Source organism: Bipolaris sorokiniana, assembly GCF_000338995.1.
Source record: "Bipolaris sorokiniana ND90Pr unplaced genomic scaffold COCSAscaffold_7, whole genome shotgun sequence".
Lineage (NCBI taxonomy): Eukaryota > Fungi > Ascomycota > Dothideomycetes > Pleosporales > Pleosporaceae > Bipolaris > Bipolaris sorokiniana.
The window spans coordinates 1,663,163-1,679,247 of record NW_006911901.1 but is presented as its reverse complement, the minus strand read 5'-3'; the positions used below and the strand labels follow the sequence as shown (position 1 = coordinate 1,679,247).

General features: G+C 51.1%; 7 protein-coding genes across 7 annotated transcripts in view; 5 read left to right on the top strand and 2 right to left on the bottom strand.

The window, feature by feature from the left end:
* Positions 1 to 391: 391 nt before the first annotated feature.
* COCSADRAFT_37120 (uncharacterized protein) lies at positions 392 to 1,264 on the top strand. Its single transcript, XM_007701685.1, has 2 exons — positions 392 to 435; positions 492 to 1,264. Exons 1-2 carry the CDS (start codon positions 408 to 410, stop codon positions 1,040 to 1,042), a joined length of 579 nt encoding a protein of 192 aa, XP_007699875.1. The 5' UTR covers positions 392 to 407; the 3' UTR covers positions 1,043 to 1,264.
* A 231-nt stretch (positions 1,265 to 1,495) lies between these two features.
* Positions 1,496 to 2,971, top strand: COCSADRAFT_90511 (uncharacterized protein; the record flags this gene model as incomplete). The annotated part of the gene is made up of 3 exons (XM_007702109.1): positions 1,496 to 1,681; positions 1,738 to 2,494; positions 2,556 to 2,971. The coding sequence occupies 3 exons, from the start codon at positions 1,496 to 1,498 to the stop codon at positions 2,969 to 2,971; spliced, it is 1,359 nt and encodes a 452-aa protein (XP_007700299.1).
* Positions 2,972 to 3,438: 467 nt separating this feature from the next.
* COCSADRAFT_160750 (uncharacterized protein) lies at positions 3,439 to 5,770 on the bottom strand (the record flags this gene model as incomplete). Its single annotated transcript, XM_007702108.1, has 2 exons — positions 3,439 to 5,655; positions 5,750 to 5,770. 2 exons carry the CDS (start codon positions 5,768 to 5,770, stop codon positions 3,439 to 3,441), a joined length of 2,238 nt encoding a protein of 745 aa, XP_007700298.1.
* A 325-nt stretch (positions 5,771 to 6,095) lies between these two features.
* COCSADRAFT_199919 (uncharacterized protein) lies at positions 6,096 to 8,897 on the top strand. The gene is made up of 4 exons (XM_007702107.1): positions 6,096 to 7,747; positions 7,801 to 7,973; positions 8,022 to 8,160; positions 8,218 to 8,897. Exons 1-4 carry the CDS (start codon positions 6,293 to 6,295, stop codon positions 8,599 to 8,601), a joined length of 2,151 nt encoding a protein of 716 aa, XP_007700297.1. The 5' UTR covers positions 6,096 to 6,292; the 3' UTR covers positions 8,602 to 8,897.
* A 268-nt stretch (positions 8,898 to 9,165) lies between these two features.
* COCSADRAFT_37117 (uncharacterized protein) lies at positions 9,166 to 10,627 on the top strand. The gene has a single exon (XM_007701684.1). It carries the CDS (start codon positions 9,234 to 9,236, stop codon positions 10,284 to 10,286), a length of 1,053 nt encoding a protein of 350 aa, XP_007699874.1. The 5' UTR covers positions 9,166 to 9,233; the 3' UTR covers positions 10,287 to 10,627.
* Positions 10,628 to 11,609: 982 nt separating this feature from the next.
* COCSADRAFT_89475 (uncharacterized protein) lies at positions 11,610 to 14,633 on the top strand (the record flags this gene model as incomplete). Its single annotated transcript, XM_007702106.1, has 4 exons — positions 11,610 to 12,204; positions 12,250 to 12,507; positions 12,558 to 13,798; positions 13,854 to 14,633. 4 exons carry the CDS (start codon positions 11,610 to 11,612, stop codon positions 14,631 to 14,633), a joined length of 2,874 nt encoding a protein of 957 aa, XP_007700296.1.
* A 166-nt stretch (positions 14,634 to 14,799) lies between these two features.
* Positions 14,800 to 16,085, bottom strand: part of COCSADRAFT_171604 (uncharacterized protein) — a gene marked incomplete at both ends in the record, with an annotated part of 3,208 nt that continues 1,922 nt past the window's right edge. Inside the window, 2 exons of the mRNA XM_007702105.1 lie at positions 14,800 to 15,060; positions 15,137 to 15,565. Coding sequence (XP_007700295.1) covers positions 14,800 to 15,060; positions 15,137 to 15,565 — 690 coding nt within the window. The remainder of the gene's footprint in view (positions 15,061 to 15,136; positions 15,566 to 16,085) is intronic.

Sequence of the window (16,085 nt, the reverse complement as noted above, 5' to 3'; positions counted from 1 at the left end):
GCTAGGTTAGCAGATAAGATATATATGCTCAGCAGTGATAGCAGATCTCTCAATCTTACATACTGCAACAAAACCATAGTCGGTTCGTATGTGAACATGTTATACTGCAATGCCATGTCAAGTCTAGATAGGCCAGCTGACTACAGCATATGCAATGCGCCGCCATATCAGACAAGTGAGTCAGCCTACTAGTCAAACCCACTATCTTTTTATTGGATTACACTCGTTTAGTATCTTTTCCTGTATGGATGACTGTATATATGCAAACACTCAGCCCATGCGCATCACGTTCCCATGTGTGGCAAAGGAAATGGAGGGGTTGCTTATCGATAAGAACCTCAAAAAGTTATCCCAGAGTGACGCAAACTCGCGCTCAGTGATTCTTCGTAGCAAACATTTCACCCAACATGACTTCGGTATTCGGGCCCATCGCTGGTGAGTAGAGAAATGATTATATGTGCATAAACATGTCTAACAACTCCTCCGTCTAGAGGAACACCAAGAAAAGTTCGATCTCGGCATCTGGCACGCGCTCTTCAACTGGGCCAACCTTACCATCGCTGTACAAAACCAATGGGGCGGTCCTGATTCTTCAGAAAAGCGCGACTGGCTTGCAGGCCAGATTTCGGAGCGTTTTGCAGCAGAGCCTCTGACCGATGCCGAAGATGTGGAAATCATGCTTCTGCAGGTCCTCGAGGATGAATTTGGTGTGCGAGTAGAAGACGATACTGAAGTCGCAGTCGCGCGTGAAATTATGACAATACGCAAAGAAATTGGCGAGGGCAGCACCGCAACGGTGGATGCGCTGCAGAAAAAATGGGAGGCTAGAAAAGGAAAAGAGGTTGCGACTGGCAGTGTAAACGTCAAGGAGACCAACCAAGAGGGCGAGTGGGATAGTGTGGATGAGGAGAGTGACGAAGACGACGACGACACAGAGATGACGGATGCGCCTGCGCTCGTGCCCACAAAGCCAAAGACCAAGCCCGAGCCAGAGGTTGACGAGGATGGTTTCACGACGGTTGTTGGCAAGAAGAAGAGGTGAAAGGAGGTCTGACTAGGTTTGATTACGACGACAAAAAACCATGCGCATCATGAAAAAGGCGCTGCCTGGCGGAGGCGGGTCCGGGAGCAGTGCTCATGGCAGATGGTGTGATAAGCGTACTATGTACAACGCAGCTGCCAACCGCCATGTTGGAGAGAGAGAAGGAAAATATACTTCAGGGACTTTAAAAAGCAAACTCAAATACCAGTATCATATCTGCTATGTTGTACTGTCACATGACAGGTTGTTGCTGTTTTATGTTGATGCATGGTGGCCTTGTACCTGACCGCGCACATACGCACCCGAAAGCTAGCGCACTGGCTTGCGGAGCATCATGCATGGCCCCGCTCGTACTGCTCTGAACCCTTGATGCAGCTGACCAACGACTCATATCCCTAACCTCACCGCCTGCAAACCTTCGTACTATCGCTCCTCTTCTGGAGCATCGTAGCCATGGATTCCGCCTACGACCACATCCAGGAGGAGAGCTACCCCACCAAGCAGTCCACAGACGGAGACAGCACCCACAACGAGACGGCCAACAACTTCAACGCCGAGTTCCAGGATGCATACAAGGCCATATCAAGCAGTCCATGGGCGGCGAGGCTAGGAGGCTTCTTGGGCAACGTGAAGAAGCAGGTAAGTCGCATGAAGGGCGAGTCTCGACGACCAGCCGCTGACACCACGCGACACAGGGTGAGCAGTACTATGATAATGCGAGCAAGCAGTATGCACCCTTGACCAAGAACGCGACAGCGAGTGTCTCCAACATTATCAGCCATGCCCGAAAGATTTCCCTTCAGCCCAGCGAATCGTCGGCCTCCAAATCCGTCTCTTCCGGGCAAGATGACCCTGCAGAAAAGGCAAAGGAAGACAAGACAAAGGAAGAGATAGAAGCACACCCAGATCGCCCCGAGTCTCTAGTTGCAGATGTTGTCAAGGAGGCAGAGGGAATGTTGGCAATCTTCAGGTCTGAAGCTGCGAAGCGTCTCAAGGATGTCGAGAAGGCAGAAGATGCGGCTGACGAAGCCCTCCTCAAGTTTGGCACCAATATCCGCAACTTTCTCCGCGACGCTGTTACTATTGCGCCGCCCGAGTCTGGCTCGGAAGCTGCCAAGAACGGCGATGTTCTATTCGAGTCCAAGGACAGCAGCGGAAAGAAGGTCGTCCACGCTACGCGCTTTGATGCCCAACTCCACGTGATCCACTCGACTCTCGACTCTTTCCTCAAAGACCCCGCCAGCCCGGAGTGGGAGAAGTGGAAAGCCTCGTTCGACGCGGAAACCAAGACGGATGCTATTGCCAAGGATTTGGAGAAGCACGAAGAGTTGAGGAGTGCCATGGAGAAGTGCGTCCCAGAGAGGGTAGAATACAAGGTTTTTTGGTGCAGGTACTACTTCCTACGCCACGTCATCGAGAGCGAAGAACAAAGGAGGAGAGAGATGCTCAAGGGTATGTTATTAACGAAGATGATCTGTGCTGCAAAATAATGTAGAGAGCTAATATCAACCAGCTTCCACATCCGCTCCTGACGAAGAGATCGCATGGGACGAGGACTCCGAGGAAGAAGAGGACGATGACGAGGATGAAGATGAGGACGAGGAGGAATCTGAAGAAGACTCGGATGACGATGATGAAGATGAGGACTCAGACGACAACGCAACTGTGGCTGCCACCTCCAAACCCACAGCAACTACACCCAAGCCCGCTTCCAAGGACCTTGCCGCCTCAGTTAACACTCTCAAGCCCGCGAGCGAATCCAAAGCACAAGCTGCCCAACCGCGCCGCTCCAACGACGAGAAGAGCGTGGCTGACAGCGATGCTAGTTACGATCTTGTCAGCGGAGCAACAAGCCGCGCACCAGGAAGCCCCCAGAACGACAAGAAGAAGGCGGTTGCCGAGGAAAGCGACGAGGAGGATTGGGAGTAAATTTCATAATTTTCTTACTGTGTTGGAGGATGATGGCACGGGCGGAATATCACTATGGGATCGAGACATGGGCGTTTATTGGCGTTTCTTTAAACTGGGTTCCCTTGGAGGAACTAGTAGTTTACGGTCTCCAGCTTTTTTGACAAGAGACACGGGGCATGTGGGAATTGAATATGTATGCTCCATATTTGTTGTTGTTTTTTTTTTAGAAAAAATACGTGTATTGCGCCTTTGCCGCTCTATGCTGTGATGTTTCTATGTAATTCTATGCTGGGTCGTTGAGAATATTGGAAAGTGGTATAAAACGCCCTGTCTCGAAATGAATGCCGCATGCAACTTGGGATAATGGACTTGTTACGAATTTCCATGGAAAAGCATTGTACTTGCATCATTCAATCCACCTCGCTCTGTCATATCGAACGAACCTCGAATCCTACCAGTAACTCATTCTTACTCAACACCATCATCTATCTTTCCACAGTTCCCGGCGGCGTATCCGGCGGTGCACTACCTCTAAACGAGTTTCCTCTAGACATACCATCATGCCCATGGCGTGACGGAGCTGGAGCCCGGAAACTGGGCTGCTTGAGCGTCTTCAGTTGACCACCAGGCTGCGTCGTCGCTCGACGCAGCAGTGGACTCGGCGATGCCGTGTTTCCGTATGACATACCCGATCGACCTGTACTTGACACATCGACTGCAGAGTATGCAGCATGTGCGTTCGACACAGGAGTCGCACTGTACGTTGAAGATGAATGACCCGGTGTACCTGGGCGAGAGCGTGAATACGCAGATGAAGAGCGCCGGGCAATCGGATATCCATCGTAATCGTATGATTGGCCGGCGCCATCTTCTCTTGGGGTTGCTGGGTCGTACCCGTCGTGTAACTCATGTTCGAGGTAATCCTCGCCCCGACGCTTGATTGGGCTTTCGTCGTAGGGATCAAATCCGACTCGCATACGGGCTTCGCGGCGTACGCGCCGGCGCATTTCAGCGTCGCCGCCTGCACCTACTGTGCTGCTATCCGATAAGAAGAAGTTTAGGAATTCGTCTGGGATGGCGAGGTGGGATGACTGTTGAAATTGCTGCAGTGCAGTCAAACGAATGAGCATTTCCAAGAGCGATAATGAAGTTTTGATTGCGGGCAGGCTTGTTGGTGCAGCTTGCGTGTACTGTGGTACTGGCGCCGAGACTTTCTCCGGTGACGGGATGATTTGGTTATGCGGTGTGGACTTTGGTGAATCTGTCGGCGTGCTGGGTTGTAGATTAAGGTTTGAGAAGTGGCTGAGGAAAGAAGAAGAGTCTGAACGGTCGTTGTGGGCTGGCCGATCTGCTAGTGTGGGCGACGAGACCTCTTCTTCCAAGTCCTCTGTCTCGTCAACCTCTGAGTCGGTCAATGGGTCTTCAGTGTACACCTCAAAGGCCATCCATTCCAGATCAAGTGTGGGAGGTAGACGCCAGGGATATGTTGGTTGTTCTGGCACTTGTGGGGCTGTTGGTTCTGGGTTTGGAGTTGATTCGCGTCGCAGTTGGTCTTCGAGCTGACTTTGCTCTAGATCTGATTCATCACCGCCAACAGTGTGGGAATCATCAGATTCATAATTAGTATCATCCGTATCCCGCTCCATCATGCGCCGCGGGGGTGCTGCATTGACGTCTCTCTTGAGCAGCAAGATGGGGTTGTTGCTCTCGCCGTCAGCACCAATGTTAAGAATCTTGCCAGTATCGGCATAGAAGATTTTGGCAACTTCGTGGATGGGTATGATCTCTCTGACACCAGCTTCACGAACGCCATCATAGGGCTCCGGCTGTGGCTCGCCGTCTTCGTACTCGTGCATGCGGCCGTCGTCCAAGTCTTCGACGATGAGCAACTGATATGCAAATTCTTGCAGAATACTTTCAGATGGTATGTGACGGTGGGTTGACTCGTCAGCCCGGCTACTATCTTGTCCAAAAGGTGTAGGGTAGTCGTAGACGTTGTCCAGCGGCACCCTCATGAGCGTGACACGGGCCTTGTGAATGACTTCTTTCCAAGTCGTCTCACGTAAATCTTCTTCGTGAGGTCGGTTTGCATGACCAGAGAACAGCATGTACATAGATAGGGTAAACGTTGGTCCAATTTGCTGGGCTCTAGGCTTGTTTGCACAGTACTGCATGTCACCAGAGGTAAGGAAGGTGCTTGCTTGCAATAGCCTTGATGGCGACACTGTAGCCGGTAGCGTGGTGGAGAGGTTGACACCAGATGTGGTGATGGCAAGGTTGATTAGCGGCACTGCGTCCTCGATGCGCTCCAATAGTCGCTTCATGTCTCCGATAATCACCTTGAGTTCGATGATGTTTTGATCGCGTGACTTTGCTCTCGAGCTTCCTCTCCTGGTGAGCTGCTCCTCGGCTACGGCCTTCTCAACCCGATTGCCTAGTGTCTGGATTTCCCACCGCAGCGACTTGGTCAAGCCAACGGCGGATTCTAGTGATGTGTTGCCACGCGCTGCAATCAATTCGATCATGTCGATGGCAGGGGATATGATATTGATTTTAGAATCCAACCTCATTTGTAGAGCAGCAAGCTCCTGCTTCTCCTGGCCGTCGACAGTCTTCATCAGACGGCCGCACTGCTTGAGCGCATAGTGGCTGGTGATTGCTATGCCGCTTCTGATGGCATAGCTCATAGCCTGCTGGGTGACCTGGCATATTGTCAGTTTGCTGACAGCGAGAGGGAACGAATATGCAGCTCTACGGTCTTCTGTAGGCGTATGAAGAGTCAGAAAATGGTCATACCTTTGAGAGTAGGACATCCATCTTGACCAATAAAGATGAGCGTCGCCTGGAGGATTACTATGCGGGTGCGGCGAACAAACAAGTCAAGAGCAGCAATGAGATCATGGGACCGGATGAACGCGCAGGCTGCGAGGAGAAGGGGCGAAAAGTATGACGAAATGCTAGAAGGATATGGAAAAGGGCTGGGCCATGGCTTATTATTTGTGAGTGGCTTTGTTTGTTGCTGGCTGCGATGCCAGTCGCAGCGAGGGCGCCCTGGCCAATGTTAGGCAGCGAGAGCAGCTCAAGCCTGAGTCAGCCCCACTGCGCCACTGCGAACAACCCCGCCAAATCCTTGCGTGGGCATCAACGACACGGCAACATTTTCGCTTCTCGCCGACGACACTCGATCGCCAGCCTATTTAGCCCTCACATCGCTCCTGGGCTGCCTAGACACCTATACGGCCTCTCTGCGCATTCTCACACGCCCACCATCCCAGGCCATTAGCGCATTCCCCGCCCCAACTCAGTCCTCACCTCTTAAAGAAAAAAAGTGCCATCACCATGGCGGACAACTGGGAGCAAGAGGAGGAGCGCCTCTCGCAGCAGGCGCAGGGCATGAATCTCAACAATGCGCCCACCTTCACCCCCGGAGCGCAGTCGTTCCAGCCCGGCGCGAGCTCCTTCGTGCCTGGCCAGGCCTATGGAGGCTACCAGGGCGGCTACAATCAGTACGGTCAGCAATATGGAGGATACAACCAGTACGCAAACCAGGGTCAGTACTACCAGCAGCAACAAGGATACCCTCAATATGGCCAACAATATGGCCAGCAGCAGGGCTATCCCAACTATGGCCAGTACCAGGGCCAGCAGAACTTCCAGCCCCAGCAGCAGCAGCAGCAACAAAGCCAAGGCCAGGCTCCTGTGCGGATAGCGAAGCGGGGAGACACAGACGTTGCCGGCTCAGCGGGCGCCGCCCCCGCTGCTGAAGCCAAAAAGGAGGCGCCCAAGGCCAAGGTCCTGTCCATTGGCGGCGACAGTGCACCCAAGGCCAAGGTTCTCTCGATCGGTGGCGACACTACTACTCCAAAGGTTGAAAAGGCAGGCGGAACCAAAGTCCTTAGCCTCGGAACACCAGGGGCACCATCCGCTGCCAAGGAAAAGGCCGACAAGGAGAAGGGAACCATTGATGCTGGAACCAAGGTGACTGCTGCAAAGGCCATTGAAAAGACTGGAGAACCGACCCCAGCTTCAGCAGGCTCTGGCCGTACTTCACCAACCCCCTCGTCAGGTCGCAACAGCCCAACTCCCAAAGAGAAGGCCCCTGAAAGGCCCATGGCCAAGCAACCAGACATTGAGAACGAAATTGCCGACATTGACGAGGCGACTCTCGCCGAAATCTATGGCAAGGAACATGTCAACATCATCTTCTTGGGTCACGTTGACGCAGGAAAGTCTACCTTGGGTGGCAGTATCCTCATTTCCACTGGCATGGTTGATGAGCGAACCCTTGACAAGTACAAGAAGGAGGCAAAGGATGCTGGTCGAGAAACATGGTACATTTCATGGGCACTCGATTTGAACAAGGAGGAGCGTGCGCAGGGTAAGACTATCGAGGTCGGTCGAGGTTTCTTCGAGACGGAGAAGCGACGATACTCGATTCTCGATGCCCCAGGCCACAAGACCTACGTTCCCAACATGATCAGTGGTGCTTCACAGGCAGACGTCGGTATTCTTGTCATCTCTGCTCGAAAGGGAGAGTACGAGACTGGATTCGAAAAGGGTGGGCAAACCCGAGAGCACGCCATGTTGGCCAAGACGCAGGGTGTGAACAAGATTCTCATCGTCGTAAACAAGATGGACGATCCTACTGTCGAATGGTCAGAGGACCGATTCAAGGAATGCACAACCAAGGTTGTAGCCTTTTTGAAGGGTCTCGGATACAACCCCAAGACTGACATTAGCATGATGCCTGTCAGCGCTCAAACTTTCACTGGAATCAAGACCCGTGTCCCCAAGGTGAGATGAATAGAGAACTAGGTTAGCGGCTGCGCTGACGATCTTACTCATAGGATCTTGCACCCTGGTACGATGGACCATCTCTTCTTGAGTACCTAGATAACATGCAGGCCCTTGAGCGCAAGCTCAATGCTCCCTTCATGATGCCCATCGCGGCAAAGTATAAGGATATGGGCACCATGATCGAAGGCAAGATCGAATCTGGTATCATCAAGAAGGAGAACAAGTAAGTTGTTTGTACGAGGTCTGCCTGAAACACACTGACAATTGCAAGATACCTCATGATGCCCAACCGACAAACCATTCACATCTCCGCCCTGTTCGGTGAGCAGGAAGACGAAATTCCTGGCGCGGCTTGCGGCGACCAAATTCGTGTGCGAATCCGAGGTGTGGAAGAAGAAGATATCTTGCCCGTAAGTAAATTTTGTGACTACATTACTGAGCTGGATACTGATTATGCAACTATATAGGGTTACGTGCTGTGCTCGCCTAAGCGACCCGTTCACTGCGTTTCCCAGTTTGAGGCTCAAGTCGTACTTTTGGACATCAAGTCTATCGTGACTGCTGGTTTCAACTGCGTTCTTCACGTCCACGCAGCACAAGAAGAAGTCACCATTAGCGCACTACTGCACAAGCTTGAGAAGGGTACCGGAAGACGATCAAAGAAAGCACCTGGATTTGCGACAAAGGGCATGAGCATCATTGCACGATTGCAGATTACCGGTACGGCCGGAAGCATTTGTGTTGAACGTTTCGAAGACTATCCTCAGCTTGGTCGTTTCACTCTCCGTGACCAGGGTCAAACGATTGCCATCGGAAAGATCACCAAGCTCATCACAGATCCCGAAGCTTAAGTTATTCGACAGTGTCATATAGAGGAAGAAGGGACGGCAAGGTTGTGATATGGGCGACGGGACTACTCTTGGTTCTGGTAACCAGCTGGATGGCGTTATGGATGCGAGGAAAAGATAAACCTATCATCTAAAAGAATATGATTAAGCGTATTTTTCGACTGCTTCCTGCTATAATTGCACATTGAAGCCCTCATCTTGGAAATGACGCATGCGAACTCAGGTTGGGCATATCTGGCCGTTTCGGCCCTATTCATGTCACAGAAAGAGACAAGCCTTTTAGTGCTACAATCTACGAGAAACCTTAAATGACTTTCCAAGTCGAGTAATTTCTTACGCCGCTAGCCATGGCTTGGACGTTGAGATAGGAGCAATTGTAAGTTCACCGATTCGCACATTGCAGGTGACGTCATGTTTGGGCATAGCGAGGCTGCGGCTGTCTGACCATCGGCATAACTGGAGACCGACGACGATGCAGCTGATCGGAGTGGCAGCTTATGTCATCCACCTCCGCGGCCAAACGTCTTTCCCGCACTTAAAGCCTAACCTCATATTGTTCACACACCGGTTCCCTATGACATAGCGCACGTCGCGCCCTCCCTGCATCACGGCCCGCAACGATGCAGGGCTTCAACATGGGGCGGTACTACCCGCCTGATGCCTCCAACCCGCCGAGCTTCAACAACAACTCGCATCCCCTCGGCAAACGCGCAAACAAGATCTCCCAAGGCATCCTTACTGTTCGCTTCGAGCTTCCCTTTGCCGTGTGGTGTGACCACTGCACTCCTTCAGCCATCATCGGTCAAGGCGTACGTTTCAATGCCGAAAAGAAAAAGATAGGCAACTATTACAGCACACCAATATGGAGTTTTCGCATGAAGCACAGTGCTTGCGGTGGATGGTGGGAGATTCAGACCGATCCAAAGAATAGCGAGTACAAAGTCGTTGAAGGAGCGCAGCGGCGAGACTACGGACCGGGAGACAAAGGACCAGAAGCTGAGGGAGAGCTCAAATTCTTAACCGATGAAGAACGTCAGAGACGGAGGGAAGATGCTTTTGCGAGCCTCGAGGGGAAGCTAGAAGATAAAAACGCGGAAAAGAAACACAAAGAAAGGGTAGAGGAACTCTACGATCAAAGTGAAGTCTGGCGGGACCCATACGATGTGAACGCACGACTCAGGAGAGATTTCCGCGCGAAGAGAAAGGTCTGGAAGAAGGAAGAGATGCAAAAAGAGGGTATACAGGCAAAGTTTAGTTTAGGACTAGATATTGCGGACGAAACAGAGGCAGACCGGATGCGTGCCGGCTTGATCGACTTTGGCGCAAGCGCTTCGGGCGCCCAAGAACTCGAGCAACAGTCGTGGAAACCAATTTTTGAGGAAAAAGACATTAGCAAGGCTGTTGAGCCTACTTCAAAGACGAGAAAGCTAAAGGCAGAGCTGGCAGCAGAAAAAAGCCGACAAGGGTTGCAACAAACGCTTATTGGCAATACGCGAGCAGCAATTGACCCTTTTCTATCAAAAGACAGCGGACCGGCGTCGAGAATCAACCTGGGTATCTTGAAGAGGAAGCGAGACGCCCCAGCCGAAGAAGAAGTCTCTACAGTGTCGCCAGTGGAAACTGGTGATGCGACTCTAACCAAGAAACCTGCTTTGCTATCAACACTAGTAGGCTATGACTCGGACTGAATTACATGGCGCCACAACAAAGAGTTCGAAAATAGCCGTGGAACTAGAGTTCAACCTTCTCGTACTATACATTTTCTGGAGTTTGGGTAACTGGCATGTGATACCCCACTTTCCATATCTAAGATGGTGTTGTTATTAATAACTATACTTTGATTTGCAGGAGGCATTCTCTTCATACTTGTAGTTACGACGAGCTTCGGGAGTTCATTACGACTTCCTTACATTTTTGCGTACAATATTGTGTATCGATGCTTTAGCGGAATAGATATAATGAATAATAGGCCAGCTTTTCTGTAGCATGTACTGAAATTTTGATAGTAATGCATTCTGTTGTATGGCACAAAAGATTCCAATATCGCATGTTTATTGTTTTTCTTTCTTCTTCAGCCTCTCCAGCAAGTGCAAAAAAGGGAATAGAAAGTAGTTACGTATCTTCTTCCCGTGCGGTGGTGCCAAGCAAGGTTTAGGTTATCGGTAAAATCACATGAGCACTCTTTCATTTTGAGCCAAGTTCGTAAACAATCAGTTTTTACGAATATGTTGAAATTTGTTTGAATATCCTGGCACATACGGCCATAGATTCAAGGGATTTAGGCATCCCGTCCGATCTGCCCTATACAAGCTTGAAATCGGCGGATTAGTAGTCAGGTGGGTGACCACTGGCGAATCCCCGCTGTCGTATGTTTTTGCAGAAAATATGACTTTTTTTGCCCAAGTTGCTGCGCAAGTCACGTGCGCACCACCTCATCAAAAAAGTAGCAGTGCTTAGCGCGGGCAGTACTCAGGTCCATACTGAGTAGGCGCTAAGTACTGTCACTTCTTTGTTGACGAGGGGTGTGCGCAAGGTCTTGGTACATGAACGCTGAAGTTACTTGAAGAGTTCTTAATCCGTTGTTCTGAAAACATAAGACATGTGTTCATGATTGTAAGTATCGGAGCTACTAGTTCATTAATGTGCACAGAAAAAGGTCCATGGAAGGCCGACAGTTGGCAAGGGGGAAATGACGGGCACAATCAGGATTGGGCGGGTTGAATAACGGGCTTGGCAGCACAACGGGAAAAAGGGTCTCTATGACGTAACGAAGTGGACCTGCATGCATCGCAAATCCGGGGATCATCTCCACCTGCCTCTAGCCCCCAAGCTCCCATAGCCCCTAATCTTCACAAGACAATTCTTGGTGCACCCTTTTGCTTGTTCCTTTTCCTTTTGTTTGTCACGCGTTGCGTATTTCTTTTTTTCTCCCGCAGTTGTGACTCGACGTCTTCCTGGAAACGTCTTCCTGGCCTGTCCCGCCAGTTCCGCACCCCTGAATCAAACCCGCGATGCCTGTGAATACGATTTCTGTGGGCGCTGCTGTTACGCCCACTATTATCCAGACATATCTCTCACATTATCTCAACCGACGGCCCCTTTCGCAGAAGCCTACAGCGCACATATCCTACCACGAAGGCCTCGAGCTCATTCGCCGTTTCCTCCATTATGCCTCACTACATACTGTCGATGAATTGCAGGCGTTCACCTCGCAGTGGGTCCCGGTCCCACGCTGGGTACATGTAAATGAGGTGGAAATCTCAAGCCGTCTGTTACAGCGCTCTGCCGAGCTCGTTTCCGCGCAATTGGGCCCCAAGGGCATTAGGGCCGTCGGAGGAGAACAATGGTGGCAGTGGCGGCGCGAGGGAACCACACTAAAGGCAGAATGGATTGAGATGCGTAAGGACTATGAGGCGAGAAAGCAATTAGCAATTCACAAGGGCGACCGCATCATGCTCTACGTCCATGGCGGCGCCTACTTCTTTGGCAGTGTAGATGAGCACCGCTATCAAATGCAAAGACATGCGCGCAAACTCAAAGCTAGGGTTTTGGCTCCCAAATACAGACTTGCGCCACAATTTCCGTTTCCATGCGGTCTGCATGATTGTAGGTAACTAACCGGCCATCTGTGCTCCATGTTAACAGTCGTAGGTTTGGCCGTATACCTCTACCTCCTCGAAGAGAAGCATGATCCGACTACCATTATTCTTGCAGGTGACTCCGCGGGCGGAGGGATGGTCTTGAGCATGCTGGTAACGCTTCGCGACCAAGGCATACCTTTACCCGCGGGAGCGATCCTGATTAGCCCTTGGGTGGATCTGACGCATAGCTTCCCAAGTCTAGGTGGCGATGGCAAGATGGACTATATCCCACCTCACGGGTTCTTACACAAACCCAGCATCAGTTGGCGTAGGTTGTCTTCTTCGGCTATATACAACTAGCAGCTGACTCTGTCCTAGCACCTCCAAATGCAGACGACATGCTTGAAATCGAAACATCGGCAAAAGGAGGAAGCGAGAAGGACGACGAGACAAAGAAGGCGAAAGGCCGCGAAGAAACCAAAGAGCAAAAAGCAGACCGCGTACGCGGATTTTCCGTCACCTCCAACGATCGTCCTGTCTTCGAAGATGGCTCAAAGCCTTCTGGTACGGGCCATGACGCCGATGCCTGGATCTCGCCCGACGGTAAATACAGCGTAGGGCCAAAGAGTCAGCTTTCGGTGCAACTCGAAGACGTGCGAGTCGAGATCAAGGATCAGATCCAGTTGTACACTCCCAACCACATGCTGACACACCCTCTGGTTTCACCAGCTTTACAGCCAACACTCGGGGGCTTGCCGCCTTTATTGATTCAGACAGGAGGTGGTGAGTTGCTTAGAGACGAGCAAATCTACCTTGCCCACAAAGCTGCACAACCACTTGCCTATATACCACCGCCATCCAACAACCAAACTGCCGAGGAGATCCAGGCTCAGGTAGCCAACTACAAGCCAACCAATGTCCAGCTCCAGGTCTGGGATGACTTGTGCCATGTGTGCCCTACTCTCAGCTTTACACGGCCAGCCAAACACATGTACCGTAGCATTGCTCAGTTTGGTGCCTGGGCACTTGCGTGTGCTCAAAAGAAGTCCATTGACATACTCGACGACGACGCGATTTCCCATCTGAGCAGTGATTCGAGTTCTTCATCAGAATCCGAAAGAGCTGGCCCCAATGTTCCATTCAATGGTGCAAACACATCGAATACGAATTCTCCACAAAATGATTCGACAACTGAAAAGAAGGGACAGGCGGAACCCCGCGTCGGCAGAGCTGGTGACCCGATTCCGCCTTTCGAAAATCATATGATTCGTCAACGCGTCGACCGACATGGGCGAATCTATCCACTCGCCGCCAAGGAAGACCTCCCTGCTCTCAATATTCCTAGCATTGATGTTGGCGTGCCAAAAACGGGCCCTGTGAGCAAGTGGATGAAGGCACAGTCGCAATGGAACTCGAAGTTTGCAAAGCAAAAGATCAAGATCCAGAATCAGAGGATTGAGGACATGCGAAGAGGTTTCGAGGGCTTTGATGGAGAAATGCCACCCCCTACAGCCCTCGCTGGAAGACGGGTCAAGGGTATGAAGAATGAAAAGGCTAAGAAGAAGAGCTGGGGTATGTCGATGTGGTCTATCTGGGGCAGTTCCCATGATCAAGCTACCGTAAGTCTGCGTATCATTGAAGGGCGTGATCTGTACCTCTAGCTGACGGATACAGATTGTACGAGAAGGAAAGGCAGAGCAGAGTGTTACCGAGCCAACAAACACTGTGGAAGCTCCACAGCCTTCAGATACAGATGGTGCAACGGAAAGCAAGTCCAAGCGAAGTCGTACAACTGGACTGTCTATGCCGAATTTCAAACGCGCGAGGTCACGCTCTCGCGTTTCTGCTGTTACCGATCGAGGCCAGGCTGATATGGCTATGGACGATCTGTCCCAGATGGACCTACCAAAACCTGGGCTTGCCGACGCAACAAGACTGGCACCTGAGCGTGCTGCTTCGGGCTTACCATCGCTCACTGTTGAACAAGACAATCATACCTCCACGCCGAATGTCATAGCCTCAGATAATCCTGCATTACCCAGTACCATCATTCCCAGTACCGATACCCTGACAACACGTCCTACAGCAGGTGGCATCGCGTATCCATTCCGTCTCAAGGTTGATGGAGCAGAAGGAAGGGATGTCAACGCTAGCACGGTTACACTTGCCAGTGTAAACATTACTACACCCCCGGCTGTCGATTCAAACGAGTTTGACAAACAGCTTGGGAATCCTACGTCGATTTCTGAGACCATCAATGATCAAGTGCAGAAGGAGCAAGGAAAAGAAAGTAAGCACAGTTCAAGCACCGGAAAAGGGGCGGGACTATTTAGCGATGGAGTTGAAGAACCAGAGTCCGACGAGGAGCAGAAGGTGGAGCGCCCGCCTGTAGAGAGATTTGAGACCGCAAAAGAAGACCTGAGTATTCTTGCTGCAGGCGATGCGAAGTCGTAATGGCAGGTAGTAAACGGAGTTGGTTGGAGTGAAAAGGTTAAGAGTGTGACATGTAGATACCCCATCGCGAGATATTCATAATACTGATACATAGGACAATACTGCTGTTCAACTTTCTTTACTACTAGAGTGTATTTTTAAAATTCTGAAAGCTTCTGGTTGTCTTTTAGACTTTCTGCTCCGCCATCCACTTTTCCGCCTCTTCCTTGTACTCTGGGCGCCATCTCGTCAACGGCGGCCGTCCGCCGATAATATCGCCAACACTCCATAGCATACGTTTCTTGTCCGTCTCTTCAGTGACTTGGCCATCGGGGCAAATGATATAGAACTTGTCATCTTTCATCTTCTCAAGCATGTACTCCGCCACTTGATCCGCAGACCACGCACCCTTTGGCGTCTCTGTGTCGCTGCCAGGCACTTTTCCAGCCTACAACCAAATAATTAGTAAACGCATCCAAATAAAATCCCTCCGCTCACACATGAAAATTCAACGCAAAACTTACCAACCCCGTGAATGTCCACCCAGGGACCAACAAATGTACCCCAACATTCGTATCCTTGAGATCAAAACTCAGATGCTCAGCCAGCGTCTTTACTGCCGCTTTACTAGCATTGTACGCCGCGTTTCCGGGCGGATTCGTAATCCCCTGTTTACTCCCCGTAATCACAATCGCCTTCTTCCCCCCTTCCTTCTCTTTCTCCAACATCACCGGCACAAACGCATTGAGCCCATTCACCACGCCTCCCAGATTCGTCCCGAGAATACTATCAAAGTAATCAGCGTCGCCCCACGTTCCCTTTCCCCCAATACCAGCGTTCAGCATAAGGAAATCGATGTCTGTGCCGATGTGTTGTTTGAGAGTGGCCCAGTCGGAGCGGGAGGTTACGTCTGCTTTTATGGAAGTTAGGTTTCCCGAGAGGGATTTGGTGGCCTGGTCGAGCAAGGTTTGGTTGGTGTCGGTTAGAGGTGCCGGACGGGCCAACGCCGCGGACGGGCCAACGCCGGATTTCTCCCCAACAGTACTATCACAAACTTGAAGCTGTAGAGCTCTACATAAAAGCTATTATCGCGAGAAACTCTAGTATAGTAATCTCGTAGTATTGTTTATTTGATCTATCTACTGATATTTGATTGGCAGCTTGATGGGGCGGCCTGAACGCGAGCGTGGTGATGGTGGTGCAGCTGATCGATTAGCTCGCTGCGCACCACCACTACTACTGCCAACGATAATATTCTTTGATGCTAGCTCAGTAGAGCGCTTGAAGGTAGGCTTCTTTCCCCTTTGTGAGATTTTGATAGCTTTCTGAAGTCGTTTGTGGGCGGCTTGGCGGGCTATCCGGTGGGCAGCTGCTTCAGCTTTCTGCCTCTCACGATCTAGTTTTGCCTGTGCCCGCGCCCGCCGTCGCGCATCTAGTTCTTGAGCTTTGAGTAGCTTTCTCTCCTCTCTAGCT

What these genes read in the sequence shown, in the direction of transcription:
- COCSADRAFT_37120 (XM_007701685.1), top strand. Translation starts at nt 408, where the DNA reads ATGACTTCGGTATTCGGGCCCATCGCTG. An exon ending in GGTATTCGGGCCCATCGCTG is followed by an intron (nt 436 to 491) that starts GTGAGTAGAGAA and finishes TCCTCCGTCTAG; the next exon opens with AGGAACACCAAGAAAAGTTC.
- COCSADRAFT_199919 (XM_007702107.1), top strand. Translation starts at nt 6,293, where the DNA reads ATGGCGGACAACTGGGAGCAAGAGGAGGAGCGCCTCTCGCAGCAGGCG. An exon ending in TCAAGACCCGTGTCCCCAAG is followed by an intron (nt 7,748 to 7,800) that starts GTGAGATGAATA and finishes TCTTACTCATAG; the next exon opens with GATCTTGCACCCTGGTACGA. An exon ending in ATCATCAAGAAGGAGAACAA is followed by an intron (nt 7,974 to 8,021) that starts GTAAGTTGTTTG and finishes GACAATTGCAAG; the next exon opens with ATACCTCATGATGCCCAACC.
- COCSADRAFT_37117 (XM_007701684.1), top strand. Translation starts at nt 9,234, where the DNA reads ATGGGGCGGTACTACCCGCCTGATGCCTCCAACCCGCCGAGCTTCAAC.